This window comes from Pelophylax lessonae, assembly GCF_965119305.1.
Source record: "Pelophylax lessonae genome assembly, chromosome: 2".
Classification (NCBI taxonomy): domain Eukaryota; kingdom Metazoa; phylum Chordata; class Amphibia; order Anura; family Ranidae; genus Pelophylax; species Pelophylax lessonae.
This window is the reverse complement of record NC_138769.1, coordinates 135,994,972-136,018,555: the sequence shown is the minus strand read 5'-3', so window position 1 is coordinate 136,018,555 and position 23,584 is coordinate 135,994,972. Positions and strand designations below refer to the sequence as shown.

At 46.1% G+C, this 23,584-nt stretch overlaps 1 protein-coding gene across 1 annotated transcript in view; it reads right to left on the bottom strand.

Annotated features, from left to right (window-relative positions):
- Nucleotides 1-23,584, bottom strand: part of LOC309546151 (mediator of RNA polymerase II transcription subunit 31) — a 96,001-nt gene that overhangs the window by 23,725 nt on the left and 48,692 nt on the right. Inside the window, exon 3 of the mRNA XM_082245690.1 lies at nucleotides 21,527-21,623. Coding sequence (XP_082101816.1) covers nucleotides 21,527-21,623 — 97 coding nt within the window. The remainder of the gene's footprint in view (nucleotides 1-21,526; nucleotides 21,624-23,584) is intronic.

Sequence of the window (23,584 nt, the reverse complement as noted above, 5' to 3'; positions counted from 1 at the left end):
CCTACAAGCGGAAGGTAATTCTTTCTATAGAGATCCTCGGGATCTGCCGTTAACTGTATCCCTAAGTATTTGAGCGTATCTGAGGCCCATTGAAACGGAAATGCTATTCGAAGTGCTCTCTCTTCTTGGTCAGATAACGATACGTTGAGTGCCGCTGATTTAGTTACATTAATTTTATAGTTCGAGAACCCACTGTATATTTTCAGGGCGTCTAGAATATTTGGTAGTGAAAGAGAAGGGTTAATAGCAAAAAACAGCAGGTCGTCCGCAAACGCGGCCACCTTGTGTTGTTCCTCCCCGCTTTGGATTCCCGCTATATCCGGAGAACTCCGAATTCTACACAGCAGGGGTTCCAGGCACAACACGAATATAAGCGGAGATAAAGGGCACCCCTGCAGTGTGCCATTAGAGATAGGGAAGTAGCTTGACCTCCATTCATTTACCCTAACCGCAGCTGTAGGGACCGTATAAAGTGCCAGTATAAATTGCAGCATTTGCGGTCCCAGGCCTATATATGACAGGGTGGCCCGTATAAAATCCCACGCCACCCTGTCAAAGGCCTTTTCCGCATCTGCTGCGAAAAGAACCATCTTCTTCCGTGATGTACGTGCCAGATGTATTAGATCTATGGCTCGAATTGTATTATCCCGGGCCTCCCGGGTAGGAATAAAGCCCACTTGGTCAAAATGGACCAGGTCTGCCATATATGGTAAGAGCCGATTTGCTAATATTCTTGCGTATAGTTTCGTGTCTACATTTATCAAAGATATCGGGCGATAGCTACCACAACACAGAGGGTCCTTCTCTTCTTTAAGTAATAAAGTAATATGCGCCCATAGAGAATCCAACGGGAACGCCGCTCTTCTTCCCACTTCATTGAAATGTGATAGTAGGGGGTTCTTTAAACGCTCCCCAAATTTCTTGTAGTAACTTAAAGTAAAGCCATCTGGGCCAGGTGCCTTATGTGCCTTGGTCTGTGAGATCGCAGCGGCCAGCTCTTCCCCCGATATCTCGCCTTCCAATGTCAATACTTGGTCTTCTGAAAGAGTACGCATGCCAGAGTCTCGTAAATACTCCTCTATCTGCTTCCCCTTTTCTGGACTTTTCTTACTCCCCATTTCCGGTAGGTTATATAGTGACCGATAGAAAAAGCAGAACTCTTCTGCTATGTCAGCTGAAGTGTGAACCTCCCCACCTTTTGTATTTCTAAGACGTAAAATTTGAGTTGGTCTTTTTGGGCCCCTCAATGCTCGTGCCAGCATCGCCCCTGGTTTATTTGCATATTCATACAGGTGTCTTTTCAACCATAACATATTTCGTACTGTCTTTTGAAAAAGTATCTGATTCAATTCCTCTCTTACCCGCATGAGAGGGATCACGTGAGCTTCCGCAAGCGTTCTCTTGTGCTGCCTACTCAGCTGTTCAATTTTAGTTAGATATTCTTTAATTTTCGCCTCCCGCTCTCTTTTATGCTGTGCACCCAGCTGTATCAGTACCCCTCTTATCACGCACTTATGCGCTTCCCAGACCGTGGAAGGTGAGAGCGACTCTGATGTATTTTCTATAAAGTAGTTGTGTAACGCCTCATCTATCTTCCCCCCCTGTTTCCGGGGATTGTAATAAGGCCTCATTTATACGCCATGATCTTGGACTACAGTTTTTCGATTCCCATTCTATACTCACATACACCGGGAAATGGTCAGAGATTGAAAAATCTCCGATATCTGAGTCTGTCACTAACGGCAGGTCTGCCTGGGTAACCAGAATTCTGTCTATCCTACTATATGCCTTGTGGATTGGAGAATAGAAAGTGTAATTTCTCTCTCCCGGGTGCATCAACCTCCATGGATCGATGAGGCCCAGGAGGGAGATCTCTTTTTGCAGCCTTCGTAATTTAGCAAATGACATATATGAACTTCTTTTAGAGGTATCTAACAGAGGTTCTGGGGCATAGTTAAAGTCACCTCCCATCACTAAGTGCCCTTCCCGGAATTCCAAGACAACCGGAATCATCTTCTGTAAAAACATTACATGCTCATAGTTGGGAAAATAGACATTTACGAGGATTACCTCGACCCGTCCTATTCACCCCTTCAACACGAACCTACCCATTGGGTCAGCCAATTCTTCTTTTAGGGTCCACTTCACAGCACTTGATATTAAAATGCTCACACCCTTTGATTTGGCAATAGGGGATGTAGCGTGGTAAACCCATGGAAAGTCTTTATTGTACAATTTTGGTACTGCATCTTTGCGGAAGTAGGTCTCCTGAATGAAAGCTATTTGTGTAGCATCTCGTTTTAGATCCCCCATAAGTCTCCTACACTTCTGTGGGGTTGATAGTCCCCTCACATTATAGGTCGTGATCTTACAACCTGCTGTCTCCCCCTGGGTCACTCCACCTCCAGCCACCATTGTGGACGGTCCCCCGCCCCCCACGGCCACACAAGCTATGCAAGGCAAGAAAAAGCAGGACACAGGAAAAAAAAAAAATTAAATTAAAAAAAAAAAAAAAAAATTTAGCAAGAAAAGAAAAGAAACCCCCCTTCACCCACACAAGTATGTATATACTATTTAATTCCCACTACCCCTACCCCCCTCTAATGGTTATCTAAACCCGCACAACCAGGCGCTATCTACTGAGGGGGCCGTGGTTCCCAAGACCCCGCGAGCAAGCCACTGTACCTGGACACTCTCCTTCAAGAACAAGAGAAGATAAAAAAAAAAAAGCTAAGCTCCAAAAATTGGAGCTAAGAAAATGGGCTCTACTCCCTCTCACCCCTACCGTGGTGTAAGGATGTAGTCCCTATCCTCTCACTGACGGACAGTAAAATTATAGGTTTTAAGTGTCCAGCTAGAGGAGCTCTGCCTCGGTGGGCGATCGCCTCCTTTCACATAATGTCAATGTCCTACTCCCCCCCCGCCCCAGAGACCCCCTCTTACACCTCCCAATCTAACGGACCCTAAGTATGATAATGAACACACTCTAGGTTTGACTTTCCCAGCCTTTCCTCCTACAAAAGATGGCGCGGCCCTGTACGGCCAAGACGTCACCCCTCTCCCCTAGGGGAACGGTTCTCTCGAGGCCCCTATGCCCCCTGGGTTGGAGTCAAACTACCCCGAGCCAGGTCGCAGGTGAAGGGGAATTGATTGCTACATAGTCAGATCCCCTGCTTGTACCTTCTACTCCTACCCCTCTATGGGTTCCCCTCCCCCAACTCCCCTCCTGAGGGCCCCGGGGCCCACTCACCCCCCCCTTCTACAAAACATTTACCCTCCCCTCTACTCATCTTAACCCTTCGGACTTGAGCTAGGTCCTGGGAAGATCTCTCTTACTCACTTCTAGTTGCTGTTAACCATAGCTATTCCCTGAGTCACTATACCCTCTGTATACACCCTAATAGAGATTTAAATTCAGTATTATTAGGTCTCACATATCTTCTTTTTTGTGTTTTAAGAGTGTCCCGCACAAAGTGAGGGAACACTCTCAAGTTACCTCTACCTCAGTGCCCCTTTCCCTCGAGACCCTTAAGATCGTGCCCCGGCCCTCCGTGGCTGGCGGGGGCACGAACACAAGCATACTAAGAAAAAAAAAAAAAAAAAACCCCTTGTGAAATTATAATTGATCTCTATGGATACAAATATACAAATATATAATATCCAATTTTCCTGTGAAGCAAAAAATCCAAAAACACACACCACAGTCCCCCCATAAGAAAAACACGATAAAATAAAACACATCACACAAAGAGTAACCCCCCCATCCCCTACGAGGGTGACTCAGATGGTGAGGACATATAAAAAAACAACAGAAAAAATACAAAAAAAAAAAAAAAAACGCCCATTTCTCAACACAGCAGATGTTCGGGGCGGGTGTGGGGATACCAGGGACCTCCACACATCTTAATTTTCCCCCCTCCCAAAAAAAGAGGGAGAGGAGGAGATAGGGAGAACCCCAAAAACAAAACAAGGCATGGGAAAAACCGGGAAGAAAAAAAAAAAAAAAAAAAAAAAAAACAGAAAAAGACCATGGAATAGGCCAGGAACCTGTATACGAAACTTTTAGGTTCGTTATATTATTGTCTCCTTGTCCTGAGCGTCTGTTTTGCTCTCACACCTATCTACTCCAAATTTCACCCATGTTGTGTGGTTCAATTCATGTGGTAGTTCACGGAGTTTCCTAGGACATCTAACCAGTCACTCACATGGATTGGGGCACACCCCAAAAATGTAAAGAAGCGGGAAACTGGTCTGGCCATTTGAATAAGAACGTTTCTCTGTCTTTCACCACTTTCAAATGGAAGGGGTGTCCCCAAAAATAAGTTGCTCCCACTTTTCTTATGACCTCTAGGAGGGGTTTAATTACGGCTCTCATCTTTAGGGTCCCCCGTGAAAGATCTGGCAACAATTTCAACTGAGAACCTTCATACTCGATCTGCCCTTTTGCCCATGCTTGTCTCATTATGTCTTCTTTCAGTGAAAACAGGTGAATCCTAATCAAGACATCTGGGATTAGATCTGTTCCCATCCTTCGGGGCGCTTTAACCCTGTGCACTCTGTCAATTTCCATTTTTTCCATTTGGGGTCTCTCCAACAGACCATTCAAAATACCCACTACCGTGGTTCTGTACTCTGGGCCCTTTACGGATTCCGGCAAGCCCCGCAGTCGAATATTATTCCTCCGGCCGCGGTTCTCACCATCATTCTGCTGCAGCCGCAACCAGGTGACTTGTTTTAGCAGCTGTGCTCGTGAACTTTCTAATTCAGAGATTCTGACTTCAAAATCACATTGTACTGACTCTGTATTCACCAATCTGCCTTCAATTTGATCAACTTTTTGTTTTAAACCACATATTTCCATTTTAATGTCACTCACGATTGCTGCAGCCATATCTTGGATATCCTGTTTCGTCGGGATCAGCTTAATAAACTCACCCCACTCCGCTGTTGATGGTATTTGGGGCTGTTGCGGCATAGTGAGGGACTCTTTGGGCTCTTCGTTCCTTTGTTCCTGCGATATATCCATTACTAAAGGCTTCTTCCCACCAGAAGAGACCCCAGTAGATTGAGTGTTTGTAGCTTTGGGCCCTTTCTGCTGAACTGCCATTCCTGAGTTTGTTTGGCGTTTCTGTGATGCCTTGATCCCACCAGTACTTCGTGATGCCACTGTGTGTCTCAGAAAATAAGAGGTAATGTCTGTCCTCTCTAGGGCTTGCTTCGGCTCCGGGCTGGCTGCTTGAGTCATATATACGGGGGAGACCTGCGACCTCCGCATCTACTGTCCCAGCTGGCACTCAACCCCGGCTCTCCTCCTCCTCCTCAGCCCTTCAGCCTCACACCGACCCACACGGTCTTTCACCCTATGCTGTACCTCTCTCACTCTGAGGCAGGGTCCCGCACTTTCAGCGTATGGCCGCCTGTTTCCTTGCCACCACCGCTGCTTTATGGCTCCCCGAGCCTGGATTTCCCCATTACCGTCCTCCGTGAGCCTCGGGCCCCGCTCTGCACCTAGTGGGGGAGGGGGGGGGGGGGAGAGCCGACTCACTCACTGCACGGCGCTCTCCTCCACCACGCAGAGCTCCTCACTGCTCGGCCTCTCACTGCGCCATTGACGAACCACGCCCCAGTGATCTTTGTTCTTGCCCCCCCCTTTTTTTTTCCTTTCTTTCTCTTGTTTTTTTTTTGTGTTTAGTAGGGGGAAGATAAGGGAGAAAAAAAAAAGGGAGAAAAAAAAAAAAAGGGAGAAAAAAAAAAAAAGGGAGAAAAAAAAAAAAAAGGGAGAAAAAGTAAGGGGGATGGAATGGGTTGGATATAAAAAACGATACTCCCTAAGGATAGGGAGAGAATATGTTACCACATTTAGGAGGTGGGAGGAGAAAATAAATATTTCTCTTCTTAATATGTATTTATGTTGGTATAATAGTTTTTTTTTTTTTCTTTTGACTGATATTTTGTGAAATGTAAACCCATTCTTTTTCCTTCTAATAAAAATTTAAATTTGCGACCTTTTGCCACACTTCAGGCTTCAAACAAAGATATAAAAAAACTATTTTTTTGTGAAGAATCAACAACAAGTGGGACACAATCATGAAGTGGAACGAAATTTATTGGATATTTCAAACTTTGTTAAATAAAAAACAATGCAAAACGTTATGTTTGGCGTAAAAGCAACACAGCTCATCACCCTGAACACACCATCCCCACTGTCAAACATGGTGGTGGCAGCATCATGGTTTGGGCCTGCTTTTCTTCAGCAGGGACAGGGAAGATGGTTAAAATTGACGGGAAGATGGATGGAGCCAAATACAGGACCATTCTGGAAGAAAACCTGATGGAGTCTGCAAAAGACCTGAGACTGGGACGGAGATTAGTCTTCCAACAAGACAATGATCCAAAACATAAAGCAAAATCTACAATGGAATGGTTCACAAATAAACATATCCAGGTGTTAGAATGGCCAAGTCAAAGTCCAGACCTAAAACCAATCGAGAATCTGTGGAAAGAACTGAAAACTGCTGTTCACAAACGCTCTCCATCCAACCTCACTGAGCTCGAGCTGTTTTGCAAGGAGGAATGGGCAAAAATTTCAGTCTCTCGATGTGCAAAACTGATAGAGACATAGCCCAAGCGACTTACAGCTGTAATCACAGCAAAAGGTGGCACCACAAAGTATTAACTTAAGGGGGCTGAATAATTTTGCAAGCCCAATTTTTTAGTTTTTTATTTGTTAAAAAAGTTTGAAATATCCAATAAATTTCGTTCCACTTCATGATTGTGTCCCATTTGTTGATTCTTCACAAAAAATTATAGTTTTATATCTTTATGTTTGAAGCCTAAAATGTGGCAAAAGGTTGAAAAGTTCAAGGGGGCCGAATACTTTGGCAAAGCACTGTATACACACACATATATATATATATATATATATATATATATATATATATATATATATATATATATATATATATATATACACACACACACACACACACGTATTCAGACCCTTTGCTCAGTATTTAGTAGAAGCCCCCTTTTTATCTAATATAGCCAGGAGTCTTTTTGGGGAAGATGCAACAAGTCTTTCACACCTGGATTTGGGGATCCTCTGCCATTTCTCCTTGCAGATCCTCTCCAGTTCTGTCAGGTTGGATGGTAAACATTGGTGGACAGACATTTTTATGTCTCTCCAGAGATGCTCAATTGGGTTTAAGTCAGGGCTCTGGCTGGGCCATTCAAGAACAACCTAGTACCAACCTAGTACAAACCCCTTAGTAAGCCCCCCCCTCCCAGTGCAGACCCCTCAGTAAGCCCTCTTACCTAGTACAGACTGTACTAGGTGGGAGGGCTTACTGAGGGGTCTGCACTGGGAGGGGGGGCTTACTAAGGGGTCTGTACTAGGTGGGAGGGCTTACTGAGGGGTCTGTATTGGGAGGGGGGCTTACTAAGTGGTCTGTACTGTACAGACCACTTAGTAAGCCCCCCTCCCAGTACAGACCCCCCAGTAAGCCCTCCCACCTAGAACAGGCCATTACAAGCCGCCACAGTACAGTACAAGCCGGTGTAGGGCCGCACATGTGACATCTCTAAGTAGCTGGGAGGTGATCGGGGAGAATGGCGTTGCGGCAGAAGCTGTGGCGGAGTACAGGGGTGCTGGAGATGGTCAGCGCTCACCTCTTGTCTCCGACATCGGTGTGGACTGAGCCCGGCGGGGGAATTTCAAGCGACGCGGCGGCCGGCCAGGGGGCGTGTGACGTCACGCGTTGACGTGTCGACGCTTTTCACGCACGTCGACGATTTTTTGTAGTCAACGTAGTTGACGCGTCGTGGCAGCCCTAGTGTGTACATTCATGAGGAAGAAGAATGAACCTAAATTATTTTAGCAAATGGCTGCAATATAACAAAGAGTGAAAAATGTAAGGGGGTCTGAATACTGTCCGTACCCACTGTATCAGGGTTCATACACATTTTTACCAATAAAATTCCATGACTTTTCCATGACTTCACGTAAATATTTATGACCTAATGTTTCATGAAATGTCTATGTATACGTTAAATAACGCACGCATGCTTTGAAACCGGTTACCGCCTCCCCCCTCGCGTCATCACGTTCATGCGGCCCTCCAGTGACAATGCGCTTCACTGATGCCTCGATCAGAAGTCCCCTGGTTGGTTCTCTAGTGTCCAGTGGCGGCTGGTGAAGTTTTTCAGATGGGGGGGCGCAAGACCCCTCCCTTCCATTTTGACCCCTCCCATTTCTCAGAAGCCACACCCCTTATAGACCACCCATTTTGTCCCCTGTATTTTGCTTGCGTGCACCAATTCTCCCAATATATCACATATTAAGGGGTCCATCAGTACTAGTATATCCCATAATAGGGAACAGGGGCCCTATTATGGGATATACTGTGAGAGACACCCTATTATGGGATACATGGACTGAGAGTGGCACAAACCCTACAGTACAGACCCCCCCCCCCCAAGCACAAACCCCGCACAAACAACTCAAGCACAAACCCCACAGTACAGGCCCTCTAGCATAAACCCCACAGTACAGGCCCCTAGCACAAACCCCACAGTACAGGCCCCCTTCAATATAGTGACCAGTATAAATGCCCCCTTTCAATGTAGTGACCAGCATACATGTCCCCAATGCAGTGACCAGTATACATGTCCCCAATGCAGAGCTATGCGTGCGTGCCTCCAATGCAGTGACCACCAGTGTACATGTCCCCAATGCAGAGATATACATGCGTGCCTCCAATGCAGTGACCACCAGCGTACATGTCCCCAATGCAGAGCTATGCATGCGTGCCTCCAGTGCAGCCAGTATACATGGCCCCCAATGCAGAGCTATGCGTGCGTGCCTCCAGTGCAGCCAATATACATGTCCCCCAATGCAGAGCTATGCATGCGTGCCTCCAGTGCAGCCAGTATACATGTCCCCCAATGCAGAGCTATGCATGCGTGCCTCCAGTGCAGCCAGTATACATGTCCCCAATGCAGAGCTATGCATGCGTGCCTCCAGTGCAGCCAGTATACATGTCCCCAATGCAGAGCTATGCATGCGTGCCTCCAGTGCAGCCAGTATACATGTCCCCCAATGCAGAGCTATGCATGCGTGCCTCCAGTGCAGCCAGTATACATGTCGCCCAATGCAGAGCTATGCATGCGTGCCTCCAGTGCAGCCAGTATACATGTCCCCAATGCAGAGCTATGCATGCGATGCGTGCCTCCAGTGCAGCCAGTATACATGTTCCCCAATGCAGAGCTATGCATGCGATGCGTGCCTCCAGTGCAGCCAGTATACATGTTCCCCAATGCAGAGCTATGCATGCGATGCGTGCCTCCAGTGCAGCCAGTATACATGTTCCCCAATGCAGAGCTATGCATGCGATGCGTGCCTCCAGTGCAGCCAGCCAGTATACACGTTCCCCAATGCAGAGCTATGCATGCGATGCATGCCTCCAGTGCAGCCAGTATACATGTTCCCCAATGCAGAGCTATGCGTGCGTGCCCGACTGAGAGCAGTGCACTTACCTGTGAGTCACGGCGGCTTCTCCCTCTCCTTCGTTCGGCGGCGGGAAGGTGAGCGGCGCTTCTCCCTCTCGGCCTCTTCTGCGGCGGGTGACGGGCGGCAGGAAGGTGACCGGCGCAGGCTTCTTCTCCGGACTGGACTCCTCTTCGGCGGCGGGAAGCTGACCGGGCGGTGACGTCACAATCGGATGTCCTGGATGATGATTGGTCCAGGCTGGAGACTGGACCAATCACAGCCAGGAATCCACGAAGTGGGGGTGTCCAAGCGCTGTGCCCTGCGCCCAGGTTACGCCCCCAGAAGGCAGCCAATCGGCGCCTCTTCTGGGTCGTAACCCCCCTCCCCCCCAGCCTCCACATATGCCGGCGAAGTTGGCGAATGCAATTTTTTTTTTAAACTTTATTGCTCATTTTGTCATTTTTTTTTTCTTTCTTTTTTAGGGGGGGCGGCGCCCTGGCGCCCCCTATGCACGGGCCACCACTGCTAGTGTCATCTCTCGGCTGCTGCTGGCCAGTCTCAGGAAAAAAACGTGGACCCAGAAGGACGCCTACCTCCTATCCAGGGCTGGTGCAAGGATTTTTGACACCCTAGGCAAAACCTTATTTCTCCTACACACTCGGGCTCGGGATCATCAGGCTTTGTCCACACCATTCAGCAGGGGATTCGTGGGCAGATCCCCTGCTGAATGGTAATGGACGGAGGTCAGCTTTTTTACATCCATACCTGTTCAGTTTATGTCCATGTGTATGTTAGCAAAGTGGACAGGGGCAATCCTGTAATGGCTCTATGGGCAGCTGGATGTCTGCTTACATCAGGCTACCTCTGTCCTGTAATGTTTAGATTTAGAAAAATAGGAAAGCATGCAGTTAGGGTTGCCACCCCATCTCTTTAATCCAAGACACATAATAATTACACAGGTTCTGAGGCTTATATAATGCACCTAAGGTACCAAGTGTGTTTAATTACCACCTTAATCAGCCCCAGAACCGGTGTAATTAATATGTGTCCTGGTTTAAAAGGGATGAGGTGGTAACCCTACATGCAGTCCCTTTCCCTTTGTTTCTGGACCTGAATGAATGAAAAGGGGGTAGGTGTAAACAGACAAGTCTATTTACATCAGCATGCCCATAGACCTACATGGACCTCATGATCAGGCCTGCCTGAAATAGAGACAAGAAGACCCTGATTGGAAAGGTTGTGTGAAAGGGCCCTAGGGGAGAGTTGTTGGGGGGGTGGTAAAAAAAAAAAAAAGCAGCACAGCTGCACATCTTTACTGCCCTCCAAATACAAGTGTAAACAAGGTCTAAGCAGAAGCATCTCACTATGTTTACAGGGTGATCATTATGATGATCATAGTACAGTAGGTGCTATATGGCTGTACTTTATATGCCGATACTGTGGCTGTACTGTAAACACTGATTCTGTGGCTGTGTGTTCTATTCCGATACTGTGTCTGTACTTTATATACTGATACTGTGTCTGTAGTGTATATACTCATTCTGTGGCTGTAGTGTATATGCTGATACTGTGGCTGTACTGTATATGCTGATACTGTGGCTGTACTGTATATGCTGATAAGTATCAGCATATGCAGCCATATACAGTAAAGCCACAGTATAAGAATACACAGCCATATACACTACAGCCACAGAATATATTAGGGCTGCGCATCTTCACTTACCTCACGATTCGATTATTAGGGTCCCGATTCGATACCGCGATGCATCACGATTACTGGCCATGCCCAGCCCACTGCCCAATAGAGCTGCACGATTAATCATATGAAAATCGCGATCTCGATTCACCCCTCCTGACGATCTAACCCTGAAATATGCTCGATTCTTTGCATAGCTGCATAGCAGAGAGAACAGCTGTGGAAAAAAAAAAAAAGCCTCCCGGCAAATGGCTATCAGCAAAGTCTCCCAGTAACTATAAACAAAAATGATTACATTGTATCTTTTCTTTCCCTCTGCCAGGGAGAAAGGAAGTTTAACCTCTTAAAGACTGGATCTTTTTCTGACATTTGTTGCTTGCAAGTTAAAATCATTTTTTTTGCTAGAAAAGTACTTAGGACCCCCAAACATTTTATATATTTTTTTTAGCAGAGACCCTACAGAATAAAATGGCGATTGTTGTAATATTTTATGTCACACTGTATTTGCGCAGCAGTCTTTCAAACGCAATTAATAGACTTTAATGAATAAAAAAAAAACGTAACAGTAAAGTTATCCCAATTTTTTTTTGTTACACAGAGAATCGTGATCTTTATTCCAAGCTAAAAAAATCGTGATTCTCATTTTGGCCAGAATCGTGCAGCTCTACTGCCCAATGGTTTTCAAAACTTTATCAAAAAGAAAAAAAAAAACAATCAAGCAGTCACAAATAAAAGAATCCTTTTTATTTTCATTTGCTTCAAAGGACACTTTCCTGGACCCTGTCATGGCCTGCAAGCCCTGCATACTTTAGTGCACTTGCACTGCAAACATATAGGAAGGTCTGAAAATGCAAACAGCATAGCAGAGACAGACAACAACACTAGTATTTTACTAGAAGTAACAGTAAAATTAGTAAAAAAACTGTAGTAGTGCAGTTTACTGCTTCATAAAAGAAAATATTAATATAAGCCAGCAGGTCTACCACCATTTAAAGTACAACTAAAGGCAAAACTTTTTTTGATTTTGGATAAAGTTTTGCCTATAGTTGTACTTTAAAGGCAAGCCAAGATAGAAGAAGCCAGCCAGCCAAGCTAATATTCTTGTGAAAAAGGTCATCATAAATTCCCACAAAACATTATATATAAATCCTTTTATGAGAATATGCATTCCAATAAATTCCAGGTGTGCCATAACCTGTCCTCTACAAAAAACAGAGCACTTCCTGACTAGTAGCAAACATCAAGGGTGAACCTGGCAATAGTGCACTGCTGCATAACTTCCATGTTCACCGTGATGTTTGTTTCCCTCTGCAACTGCAAGTCAACTCAAGTGAGTTGATGGCTGCTAGAGGGGAGTTACAAATATAAGCTTTAAGCTTATCAATTCACTTATGTCACTTACTTTACAGAAAACGTTACCTGTCCTGCAGACAGTCTCTGTCTCTACCACGATTAAACCCAACTGAAGCCAAGCCAAAGCCACCATTAGAGGAAGGAAAACCCTTGACAGAGTAAATCACCAACTGAAGCTTAAACCTTGAGTAAATCTTCATGGGATCACAAAAAAACACACAACAGTCTGCATCAGAATCATGAGAACTGAAGAAAGGTTTGGCATTGGCACACTGGTACAACTCAAGGCATATAGGTTTGGTTAGGTCAGGTTTGTGTGTATTTGTGATCCAGTAAAGATTTAATCAAGGTTTTACGCTTCAATGTATGATTGATTTAATCTTTCAAGGATGTCCTTTCCTGTACCGTGGCTGCCGGCTTGCCTTCAGTTGTCTAGATACACTTTTACCTTTAGTATTTGTTTGGTTGAGGGAACCCCCTACACTTGCTATTGCTACAGAGTACAACAGACACCAGCAGACAGACATGCGTTGCAATAAATTCCAGGTGTGTGCCATAACCTGTCCTCTACAAAACAGAGCACTTCCTGACTAGTAGCAAACATCAAGGGTGAACCTGGCAATAGTGCACTGCTGCATAACTTCCATGTTCACTGTGATGTTTGTTTCCCCCTCCAACTGCCAGTCAACTCAAGTGAAGTGAGTTGATGGCTGCTAGAGGGGAGTTATACAAATATAAGCTTAAATATCAATTCACTTATGTGAATGGACCAATTTTGAAAACAAGCCATTCTTTATCTCTCCAGTGCCAGAAAAGCTGTAAAAAAAATAAAAATGTTCCAGGTTCACTGTGATTGTGTTTGCCCCTGCCATTGCCAGTCAACTAAACACAGTGTGTGTGTGTCGTGACTCGTGACAACTCAAAAGCTTATACGCAGCCTCAGCATCAACTCAACACACACACAGAGTTAATGCTAGAGCTGCGTTATAAGCTCTTGAGTTGTCACGACAGTCAGTCAGTCACGTTACAGAAAGAAAACTTTACCTTCACTGCACTGAGCAGCACTCTACCATGTCGATTACATCTGTAACTGAAGCCAAGCTAGCCAACAAGCCACCATTAGAGGAAGGAAAATCCTTGAGAGAATAAATTGTAAACTGAAGCTTAACCTTGAGGAAATCCTATGGGGGTCACATTCACAAACTCACAAATATAGTATATTACACAAGAATCCACAATTGGTGTATTTATTTGTGATCCAATAAGAAGATTTACTCGAGGTTAAGCTTCAAATGTACAAGTTATTTCCCTCAATGATTTTCCTTCCTATAATGCTGCACCGTGGCTGGCTTGGTGTCAGTCAGTTGTCTAGAAGAAAATACACTTTAATATTATTTATTTGGTTGAGGGTTAAATGAACCCTTGCCTACTTGCCTTGCCTAGACACTTTTAGTGTGAAGCAACGGAACGGATTATGGATTGGAAATGGACACATTGGACAGGACAATCTTCAAAAACAAACCATCAGTGCTATAAAGCTATAAAACAAGACTGGTGGTGTGACTGACTGGTGACTGGCGGCAGACTGAATTAGTAATTACTAATTCATTAAAAACATGAATTAGTAATTATTTCAGTGCTTAGCATTTGGGAACATGTAGGTTTTTCTGTAAGAACACTAGATGATCCACATGCTCAGGTTTCAGACTGCTTCTTTTCGCTGTTATAACATCTCCTGCAGTAGAGAAAACCCGCTCTGCAGATACACTTGTACCCGGGATACACAAGTATTGCTTTGACAGCTGAGAGAGGAGGGGGAATATGACCTCATGCTCACGCTTCACAATATTTTTCCATTTCGTCTTCTGCCTTGGCATAGGGGGTCTTAGGTTCTATTGCACCATCAGTGACAGACTGCCCCAGCAAAGTCATGAGCAGCGATGTTGTGGCCTTTTTTTTAGGAGGAGAATGGCTGTCCTCAATGGGTGTTTCTTCTACCACAGTTGCTTTTTCCCTAGGCACTTCATCCACATTTGTCCTTCTATTAGATGTAATCTGTGTGTTTGAACAAAAGATAATAGTATAAGAAGAGCTGAACTGACTAAGAGTGTGATTCATTGATGAGGTGTGGGAAACTGCACGGTAATCCATACCATACAGTTCCACTTCCCACACCGCATCAGTGAATCAGGGCATGTAATTACACAACACAATGTAGCTGAGCTTCTAGCTGCCTGGGAGGAAACCTGATGAAATTGTAATTACCTCCAAAGATGCAGCCTCCTCAGTCACTCCTCTGTATATCTCCGATCTCTCCTCCTCTGTGAGAATAAAAGGCAGTCCTTTAAAGCGAGGATCCAGTGCAGAGGCTGTATGAAGGATCTTCTTCTCTGCCTCACTGCTGTACCTCTTCAGGAGATCTGTTTTGATGGCATTCTTGATCTCATGGGTCATGGCTGGGTCTCCCATGGTGTCTGTCATGCTCTGGAGCAGTTGTGCATTTAGAGGGGCAATGAGAGATACTGTTGGGTTGCGCTCTTCTGACATCAGCAAGGTTGCATCCTTCATTGGCTTTAATGCACTCACAGCGTCCTCTGCATTTGACACATCTGTTTCATTGAGAGTGCAGAGATCAGACTCTCCTTTTCTGACTTCTGGAGACAGCAAGGTGGCACAAACTGCAGGTTGTTGTTCTAAGAACCTCTCGACCATGTCATATGCGCTGTTCCATCTTGTTGGCACATCAGTTATTAGCTTATGATTCTTCAGGCCCAGACATTTCTGTTTCTCTTTTAGACAGTGGCTTGCTCTAGTGCTGCGATGGAAGAATGTGGATATTCGTCGCACTCTGGCGAGAAGCCTGGAGAGCGTGGCCCCTTTCAGTGCCCGCTGACATGCAAGATTGAGTGTATGGGCAAAACATTTAACATGAGGAAATTTACCAACTTGAGCTGCAACTATCATGGTCGCCGCGTTGTCGGTCACAAGCACTACAGATTTATCAGACAGCTGCCATTCTTCCACGACATGAGACAGTAGCTCTGCCAGATGAGCACCTGTGTGAGACTCATAAATGGCTCTTGTTTGCAACACATGTGACAAGACCTGCCAGTCCTTAGTAACGTAATGTGCTGTTATTGTAACATAGGACTCCGTTGTGACTGAAGTCCATGAATCACACATTATTGCGACTCGACTGGCTTGGTTCATTGACGCAAGTACCTGAGCTTTGGTGTCGTGGTAAGAGTGCAGGTATAACGTTTTCTGTAAAGTGACTGCGTGATGGGATCTTATAACGTGGCTCTAGCGTCTTCACAAGGTAGCGAAACCCGGCGTTGTCCACAACTGAGTAAGGCCGTAGGTCCTTGGCGATGAAAGCTGCCACAGCTTTGGTTAGTTTCTTACCTTTTTCTGAGTTGGGCGGATAAGTTGACAGTATGGCATCAATTCTTGGCTGATCTGGGTCTAGCAGTCTTTCCTTGGCAGTGGTGGCACTGCTGGTGGCGACAGGTGTTACTAACTCAGAGTGAAAACGGCTAACATGGTTTCTCAAGTTCGTAGTATTCCCTAGGTATTTAATTTTTGTGTGACAGGCTTTACATACGGCGTGTGTCTTGTCCAACTCACGCTTCCCTGTGTGTTCGTAAAATCCGAAATGTGCCCAGATGTTTGCTCTTAAAACGCTAGGTGCATTTTTTATCTTTTGATCTTTTTCTCCTTCTGCCATTACCATACTACCACGTATGTGACGGAGACGGATGACGCAAGTTGCCAAACTGTCAGTGTTTAAAAAAAAAAATACCACTTGTAAACTAAGCCGCAACAAGTCAACCAAGCAACATCTTTCATAAAATATGACTGTCTGACTCCCTCTTATGCATGCACTGAGCCAAAACCCCCGGGGCCCCCCCTTACCCCACAGCTGCCTGTGACAGTGACACTGACAGAGACCCCCCTCCCCCCACAGCTGAGCTGACAGCCTGACACACTGACAGAGACCTGGATGTCCCACACCTTCCCCAATCTCCCGCAGCACTGACAAACACTGAGTGAGTCCCCCCCCTTGCCCAGACCCCCACAGCTGACACTGACAGAGACCTGGATGTCCCCCTGTCCCACACCTTCCCCAATCCCCCACAGCACTGACAAACACTGAGTGAGTCCCCCCCTTGCCCAGACCCCCACAGCTGACACTGACAGAGACCCCCAGGCCCCCACTGACACTCAGAGAGAGCCCCCCTGGCTGCCAGACTGCCACAGCAGAACAGTACCCCCGGGCCCCGACCGACCGTCCCCTGTCCCAGGCCCCCCCCCCCATCACAGACATCCCCCAGAGATACAGACGAGACCCCCATGAATGATTACACAATTATTTGTTCGGACTACATACCTGCTGTGTGAGTGTGGGTTGTTGTGCACTGCATTGCAGAGGAGGACAGGTGCTGTGCTGCTCTCTGTGGCGGGCGGCTGGCGTCACTGGCAGTGGCGTGGCGGCTGGGCCTGGGACGGTCGGCTACGGTGAGGCTGGCGGCGCTGGCTGGCTGCGATGGGGACGCACTTGGGGCTCCTGTGTGTGGAGTGTGGACTGGCTTCTGGCTTGGCTGGCTTCTTGGCTGCAAGGCCGCAGGTGGGATGCCGATACACGCGGGGGATGTCTTGCTGCGCCTCGGCTCGGGTCAAAGAGACGGAAGGGGAGGGGCGGAGCCTTTTTATTAAGCTCCCGCCACTAACCCACCAATCAGCTGCCGATCTTGTGTTTTTTTTCTCCCTTGCGCGATAGGGCGTGGCCGCGGCTGATGGCATCATTTCCTAATCGATTATGGCGGCAACCCGCATCGATGCAGAATCGCGAAGGGTCGAATCGCGATGCATCGATCTTTCGATTATATTCCGCAGCCCTACAATATATACACAGAATCAGTATATACACTACAACCACAGAATCAGTATATACAGTACAGCTACAGAATCAATAGAACAGTACAGCCACAGAATCCGTATATACACTACAACCACAGAATCAGTGTATAAGGTACAGCTACAGAATCCATATATACACTACAGCCACGGTATCAGATTATAAAGTACAGCCATAGTATCAGAATATACAGCCATATAATCAGCATATACAGTACAGCCATAGGATCAGAATATTACACATAGACAGTATTAGCAGCCCTCAAATTTTCCACTCGCCTGCTCGCATTTTGCGAGTGGAAAACGATTGAAGGAGAGAGGAGAGGAAGAGACAGAACACTGTCGGTACGTGCAGGGGTGGGTAGTGTCCATATCTGTGATGAGGGGAGGGGGGGGGGGGAGGCGCATTAGGAGCTTCTGCCTTCACCTGCCTGACAGGAATGAATGTCCTTCTCCCTCCGGTTATTGCAAAATGCATGGTTTCTGGACTCCTCAGTTCCAGCCACTTATCTCTCCTGCAGCCGTTAATCACTTCTCTCCTTCCAAGCTCCCCTCCCCCTGTTGGTTTGTTCTCCTTCCCAGCCAGGTCAGTCTCCTCGGAAGTGTCTTTATCTTCCCTGCACAATTGTAAGTCAGCAGCGATTCTTGTGCTCCTCTCTCCTGTTCACATTAACCCTTCATCTACTTCTATCTTTCAGCTGTCCCCTCCATAAATCTGTCCTGCAACCTCTGGTCCCAGCTCTGAGCATTCCAAGCAGCCATTTAGCTGACCCTGTCCTGTCCCAAAATACAGCCTTAGCACTTTCTCTACGGTCCTTCACTCTGTTCTTCATTAACACATATTATTACAACCCAGACCCCCCCCCCCCTCCTCCTCCGTAGAAGTCTTGGTGTGACGAAACCAGTAAGGGCGTGAGCAACATGGTCACCTAGACAGCAGGACGCCAGGCGGGAGACTCGGCAATACCCATGGACTTCCGGACCAAACATATGTAGCATATGTTTTTTTACCAAACATATGCTACATATGTTTGGTAAAAAAAATAATAAAATTAGCAAAAAGCGTATTTTGATTGGTTTGCGCAAAAGTTATTGCGTTTACTAACTAAGGGAAAGTTTGTCATTTTTGTAATGGCGGCGATCTGCGATTTTTTTTTGCAGGACTGCGACATTGTGGCAGACAGATCGGACCCTTGACTGACATTTTTGACACTTGGGGTTACCAGTGACATTACTAGTAATCAGTGCTATACATATGCACTGTTACTGTAAAAATGACACTGGCAGGGAAGGGGTTAAATTTATTTGAGAGGGAAGGGGTTAAGTGTGTCCCTAGGGGCGTGCTTCTAACTGATTGGATGTGGCTTGAGGTGTAAGAACAGATCAACGGTCCTACATAGCAGAACCATATGATCTCCATTCTTACACAGGGAAGAATGACAGGCGGCTTTGTTTACATTAGCCGCCTGCCTTTCTCCCGCTGTAACGGACGATCGCGAGTGACCGGCGGACATCGGGTCCGCCGGGCACACACGCCTGGGGGGGGAGGGGGGGTCCATGAGCGGGCGTGAGCGCGCCTCCGCCGGCGTGCACTCGCTCCCTAGAGCCTCACAGTCTAGCGACGTAGTCCTACGTCGCCTTGCCTGTGAGGGGCTGACCGCCGCAGTAATTAGTCGTGCGGCGGTCGGCAAGTGGTTAATGCGTCTGATGCTGCCCGGTATATGTATCTATCTATGCTGTTTTTATTGCTTGTGATTGTAAGTGCATTTGTGGAAGGGGGGCTGGGTATTAATAAACCTGTTTATTGGCAATACTGCTCTATGTGCCCCTTCACTTTCTTCCCATGCACTATGCTCGAGCGCAACACATACAGGTGAACAGTCGCATACATCTGTATGCAAGTGGATCTATGAGAGATTGCAGTCTGGATGAACTAAGGATTTGGAGTCTTATTTTGGGCTGTTTTCTTGCCAGCTTCTGGTAAGTGCGTTTCCCTGGGGAGAGGTTCACGTGGTGAGGTGAAGGGATTGAGTTTTCTTTCCGACTCCAGCACTGGTGACTGATCCCGCTGTGGACTCCATAGAGACTTTTTACTTTCCCTATGAACATTCATTGGATTTATATTTCATGATAGGTTATATCACGTGTTTAGCGCTGCTTGTGGATATGATTCTTGATATTTATTGAGGTGATATGCACTTATGTTTTTATGTTATATGTTTAGACAGCAGCTTTTTTCCATATTATTTGTACATTAGGAGTGCTTAAGCGCTGGGTGATTGGGGGTGGTGATTCGTCACTTGTATCTCAGTCCATATTATATATATATATATATATATATATATATATATATATATAGCGCAAAAAAATTATAGGAATACTTTTTAACCAAGAGTATAGCATCAAGTCAATTAAACTCCTGGGCTATTGATCTGGTCAGTTAAGTAGCAGAGGGGGTTGGTAATCAGTATTAGCTGCTTTGGTGTTAATGAAATTGACAACAGGTGCACTAGATGGGCAACATAAGAACCTCCAAAACAGAAATGGTTTTACAGGTGGAGGCACTGACACTTTTTTTTCCCTACTCATATTTTCTGACTGTTTTTTGGCTAAGGTCTGTGTCACTACTGGTAGCATGAGGAGATACCTAGACCCTATAGCGATTGCACAGGCAGTCCAACTCCTCAAGTATGGCATATCAATACATGCCATTGTCAGAATTGTGCCATGCCATTGTCAGAAGGTTTGCGGTGTCTCTCAGCAAAGTCTTAAGAGTATGGAGAAGATTCCATGAGACAGACAGTTACTCTAGGAGAGCTGGACAGGGCCGTAGAAGGTCCTTAACCCATCAGCCGGGAGGGTAAGGACCCTTTCTGTTTAAAGAAAGTAGTGCAAAACCGTATATAAAAGAAGCCTTCTTAAAATCTGCAACCTGTGATGGCTCCATCCAGTTATTGAGGGGAGGTAACAGCTATCAGGACCAGCGCCCCCTACATATCATATGCAACAGGGGAGAGTACACACTGCACAGGTGCAGCCAAAAACAGGATGGCACTTTCTCCCAGTGACACTAGAGGGCGCTGATCCCAATGGCTGCTCCATCCCTGCAGTAACGTGAGAGTGCTATCACAAGTTTTAAAGAGGAGCTCCTGGCTCCCCCACCCAAAATGTAAAAAGCCAGCAGCTACAAATAGGCGGTGCCTCACCCAACCCAATTCTTCAATCTGCTATCGGGGGTTGGCACTGCCATCTTGACCAAGGGCAAAAAAAAAAAAAAAAAAAAATCGGTAGTGAAGTCTTGCGACTTCACAGCTGGTTTCCTACTGCGCACTGCACTTTGTGATTAGGCCACAGTCTTCTGGGACCTGTGAACTGTCCCAGAAGACTGCGGGCAAAAGGAAAGGGGGGGGGGGCAGCTGAGCCAAAGCGAGAGCAGGTACCTGTCAAAACCAGGTACCCGCTCCCCCTTGAAAAAGGTGCCAAATGTGGCAGCAGAAGGGGGGGGGGAGGCAGACAAAAACGGAGCTTCCTCTTTTGGGTGGAGCTCCGCTTGATCCCTGGCTGGAAGATAGGTTTACCACTTTATGCTGATATAATATGACAGCATAGTTTGCTTTTTGGTAAAGGTGAATATAAACTTTAACCCTCAGTTACTGGTAAGTAAAAAAAACATACATATCATGTCAGATATAAGCAATACAAAAACCACAGATAAAAATTAAGTATGATCTCACAAATGAAAACGTTTGATTTCTCGATTTCATTAAATCCAGGTCCCATTGTACCTTTTTCCCATGAGTTTAGTTTGTGCCCCTCCAATCAACTGACACTGCACAACTGTGTATATCTGGGGCAGGAACATCCCTGCAGGTGACACTACAGAATGTGCTCATCCTGGAAGATACACAACTTTCAGTGATCAGGAAATATTGCAGCCTTGGTTCTGACAGACAGGAGCCATCTTTTTATCCATTGTATCTCTTTAGTACTGACAATTCCACCTACGCTTATAGTGCAAAGTACAGTAACTACACAAATAATAAAAAGAACTAAAAAATTGATTTTACACTTACTTTAAATATTTTGCATATTCAGGATCCTTCCAGTAGAGCAGGTATTTCAGATAATTAACAAATGACTTGTCCTTGAAGAATCCCCGCTGTGCTAGAACTATAGAGAAGGCAACAATAAATTACTGTACATGATCATACTCAGTAGAAGATAGCACTTCATAAAGAGTATGCCAAAATCAGCACTGTACAAAAGATATGAGCAATACCAGTTCAGAGCAAAAATATTGTAAGGTGTAAGTCCAACCAAAAACATTATTGTAAAGCCTTAGCTTAGATGCAGGAAGGGTTAGAACTTCCGTCATGTGTTTCTTGCTGTCTATATCCTTTCTTTTTTCAAATTATTAGATAAACAAGGGCAGTGTTAACACAATACACATTTAAGAACACAGTAAGAAATTGCAACAGAAACATAACTTGCAACAGGTATGTGAGAAAATTATTGCAGAGCATACGGTGATTGCAAAACGTTGAAAAAGTAACGTATGGGAAATCAACATACAGGCTATCATGAAAAAAGCATAATTCACATCATCAGATGGACAGAGCTATAAGTCATCAAAACCACAAAATGGTGATCAATGGTAGTAACAAGCATTGACTTCTGATGTATTGGGGAGGTAAACTATAAAAATCTTTTCTCACCAGGAAGAAAGTGAGGACAAGTGTGTAACATATCAGGGTAGTACCAAGGAGGTACGCAGGAAAGGCAAAAAGGAGGAAGAAGGGTGGGTAGGAAAAGGGTGGGGAAGGTAAGGGGAGGAGAGGGAGAAGACCCGAGGGAGTAGGGAGAGGAGGGGGATAATATAGTGAGTAAGATGTAATGGAGCGCTGAGAACGAAGGAGGACCAGAGAACACAGAGGGGACAAGGGAAGGTAGGAAGAACATAAAGCAGCCAAGTGGATCCCGTGCGGTCACCAAATCATATCCAACTCCGATATTTCAGGTATCACCCGGAGAGCTCTTCCTTCATCCGAACAGATAAATATATTCCAGCAACCCCAAGTCGCCGTGTAGTGTTCCCTCCTGCCCTGCGACGTTAGAATCAGGTCCTCAAAATCATTAATAAGCTTGACTCTGGACAGCAAGAGTGGGATTGAAGGGGGGGGGGGGTCGTGGATTTCCAACAAAGGCCAATGTACATCTTGGCCGCGTTAAGTAGATGGCGCAGGACCGATTTCTTATAACGGTCTGGTGGGATAAAGGACAAAATCAGTCATCTTTTGGGTGATCCTCTTCACCTCTTTCCAAAAAGTAAAGTTTTGGGCAGCTCCAGAACATGTGGAGCATTTAGCCGCGTTCCCTCAGGCATCTCCAGCACATGTCTGATGCCTTTAGGGAAGAAGCTGGTGATTCGTACAGGGTGTAGTACCATTGTGTCAGTAATTTGTAGTTAGCTTCTTGGATACGCGTGCAGATTGAGGAGCGTAGAGAAAAGCGGACAATGTTTCTACGTTGGGTCATCATAAAGGTCCTCTGCAGATCCTTCCCCACTTCAGGAGTCCCGGGAGGATAAAATCTCCCGGGGGCTCCGAAAGTACGGCATAGCGCAAGGACAGAGCGTGCGGCAAGGAAGTGTTCCCTGATAGAAGAGTTTCGAGGGGCGTCAGTGGACGTTCGAAGAGCGACCTGGGTCACAGTTTGTGGAGGAAATGAAGCAGCTGCAGCGCCTGCCATCTGGTAAGTTTAAATGGGCCCCCCATCGCTGTCAGCTGTAAGAGGGAAGGCCAGGTTGTATCGTTCCCAAAAATGGGTCACTCTGAAGCGCCCCAACTCCAGGAGAGCTCGAAACCGTCCTCCCTCACAGCCCAATTAAAAGGCCGGGTTTCCCAATATCGGGAACATAGGTGAGTATGCAGTCCCCTTGTTCACAGAAGCCAAGGAGCAGATCCGGAGTGTCGGGCCAATAAGGGGGTGTCTTAAGCGCAGGGACTGACCCAACACACCACGGGGCACCCAGGAGATGAATTGGAAATAGAGACATCTCCAGTGACGTCCACAACTTCAGTTTCGTATGTCTGCACCAGTCCACGAGTCTGTTCAAATGGGCCGCCTGATAG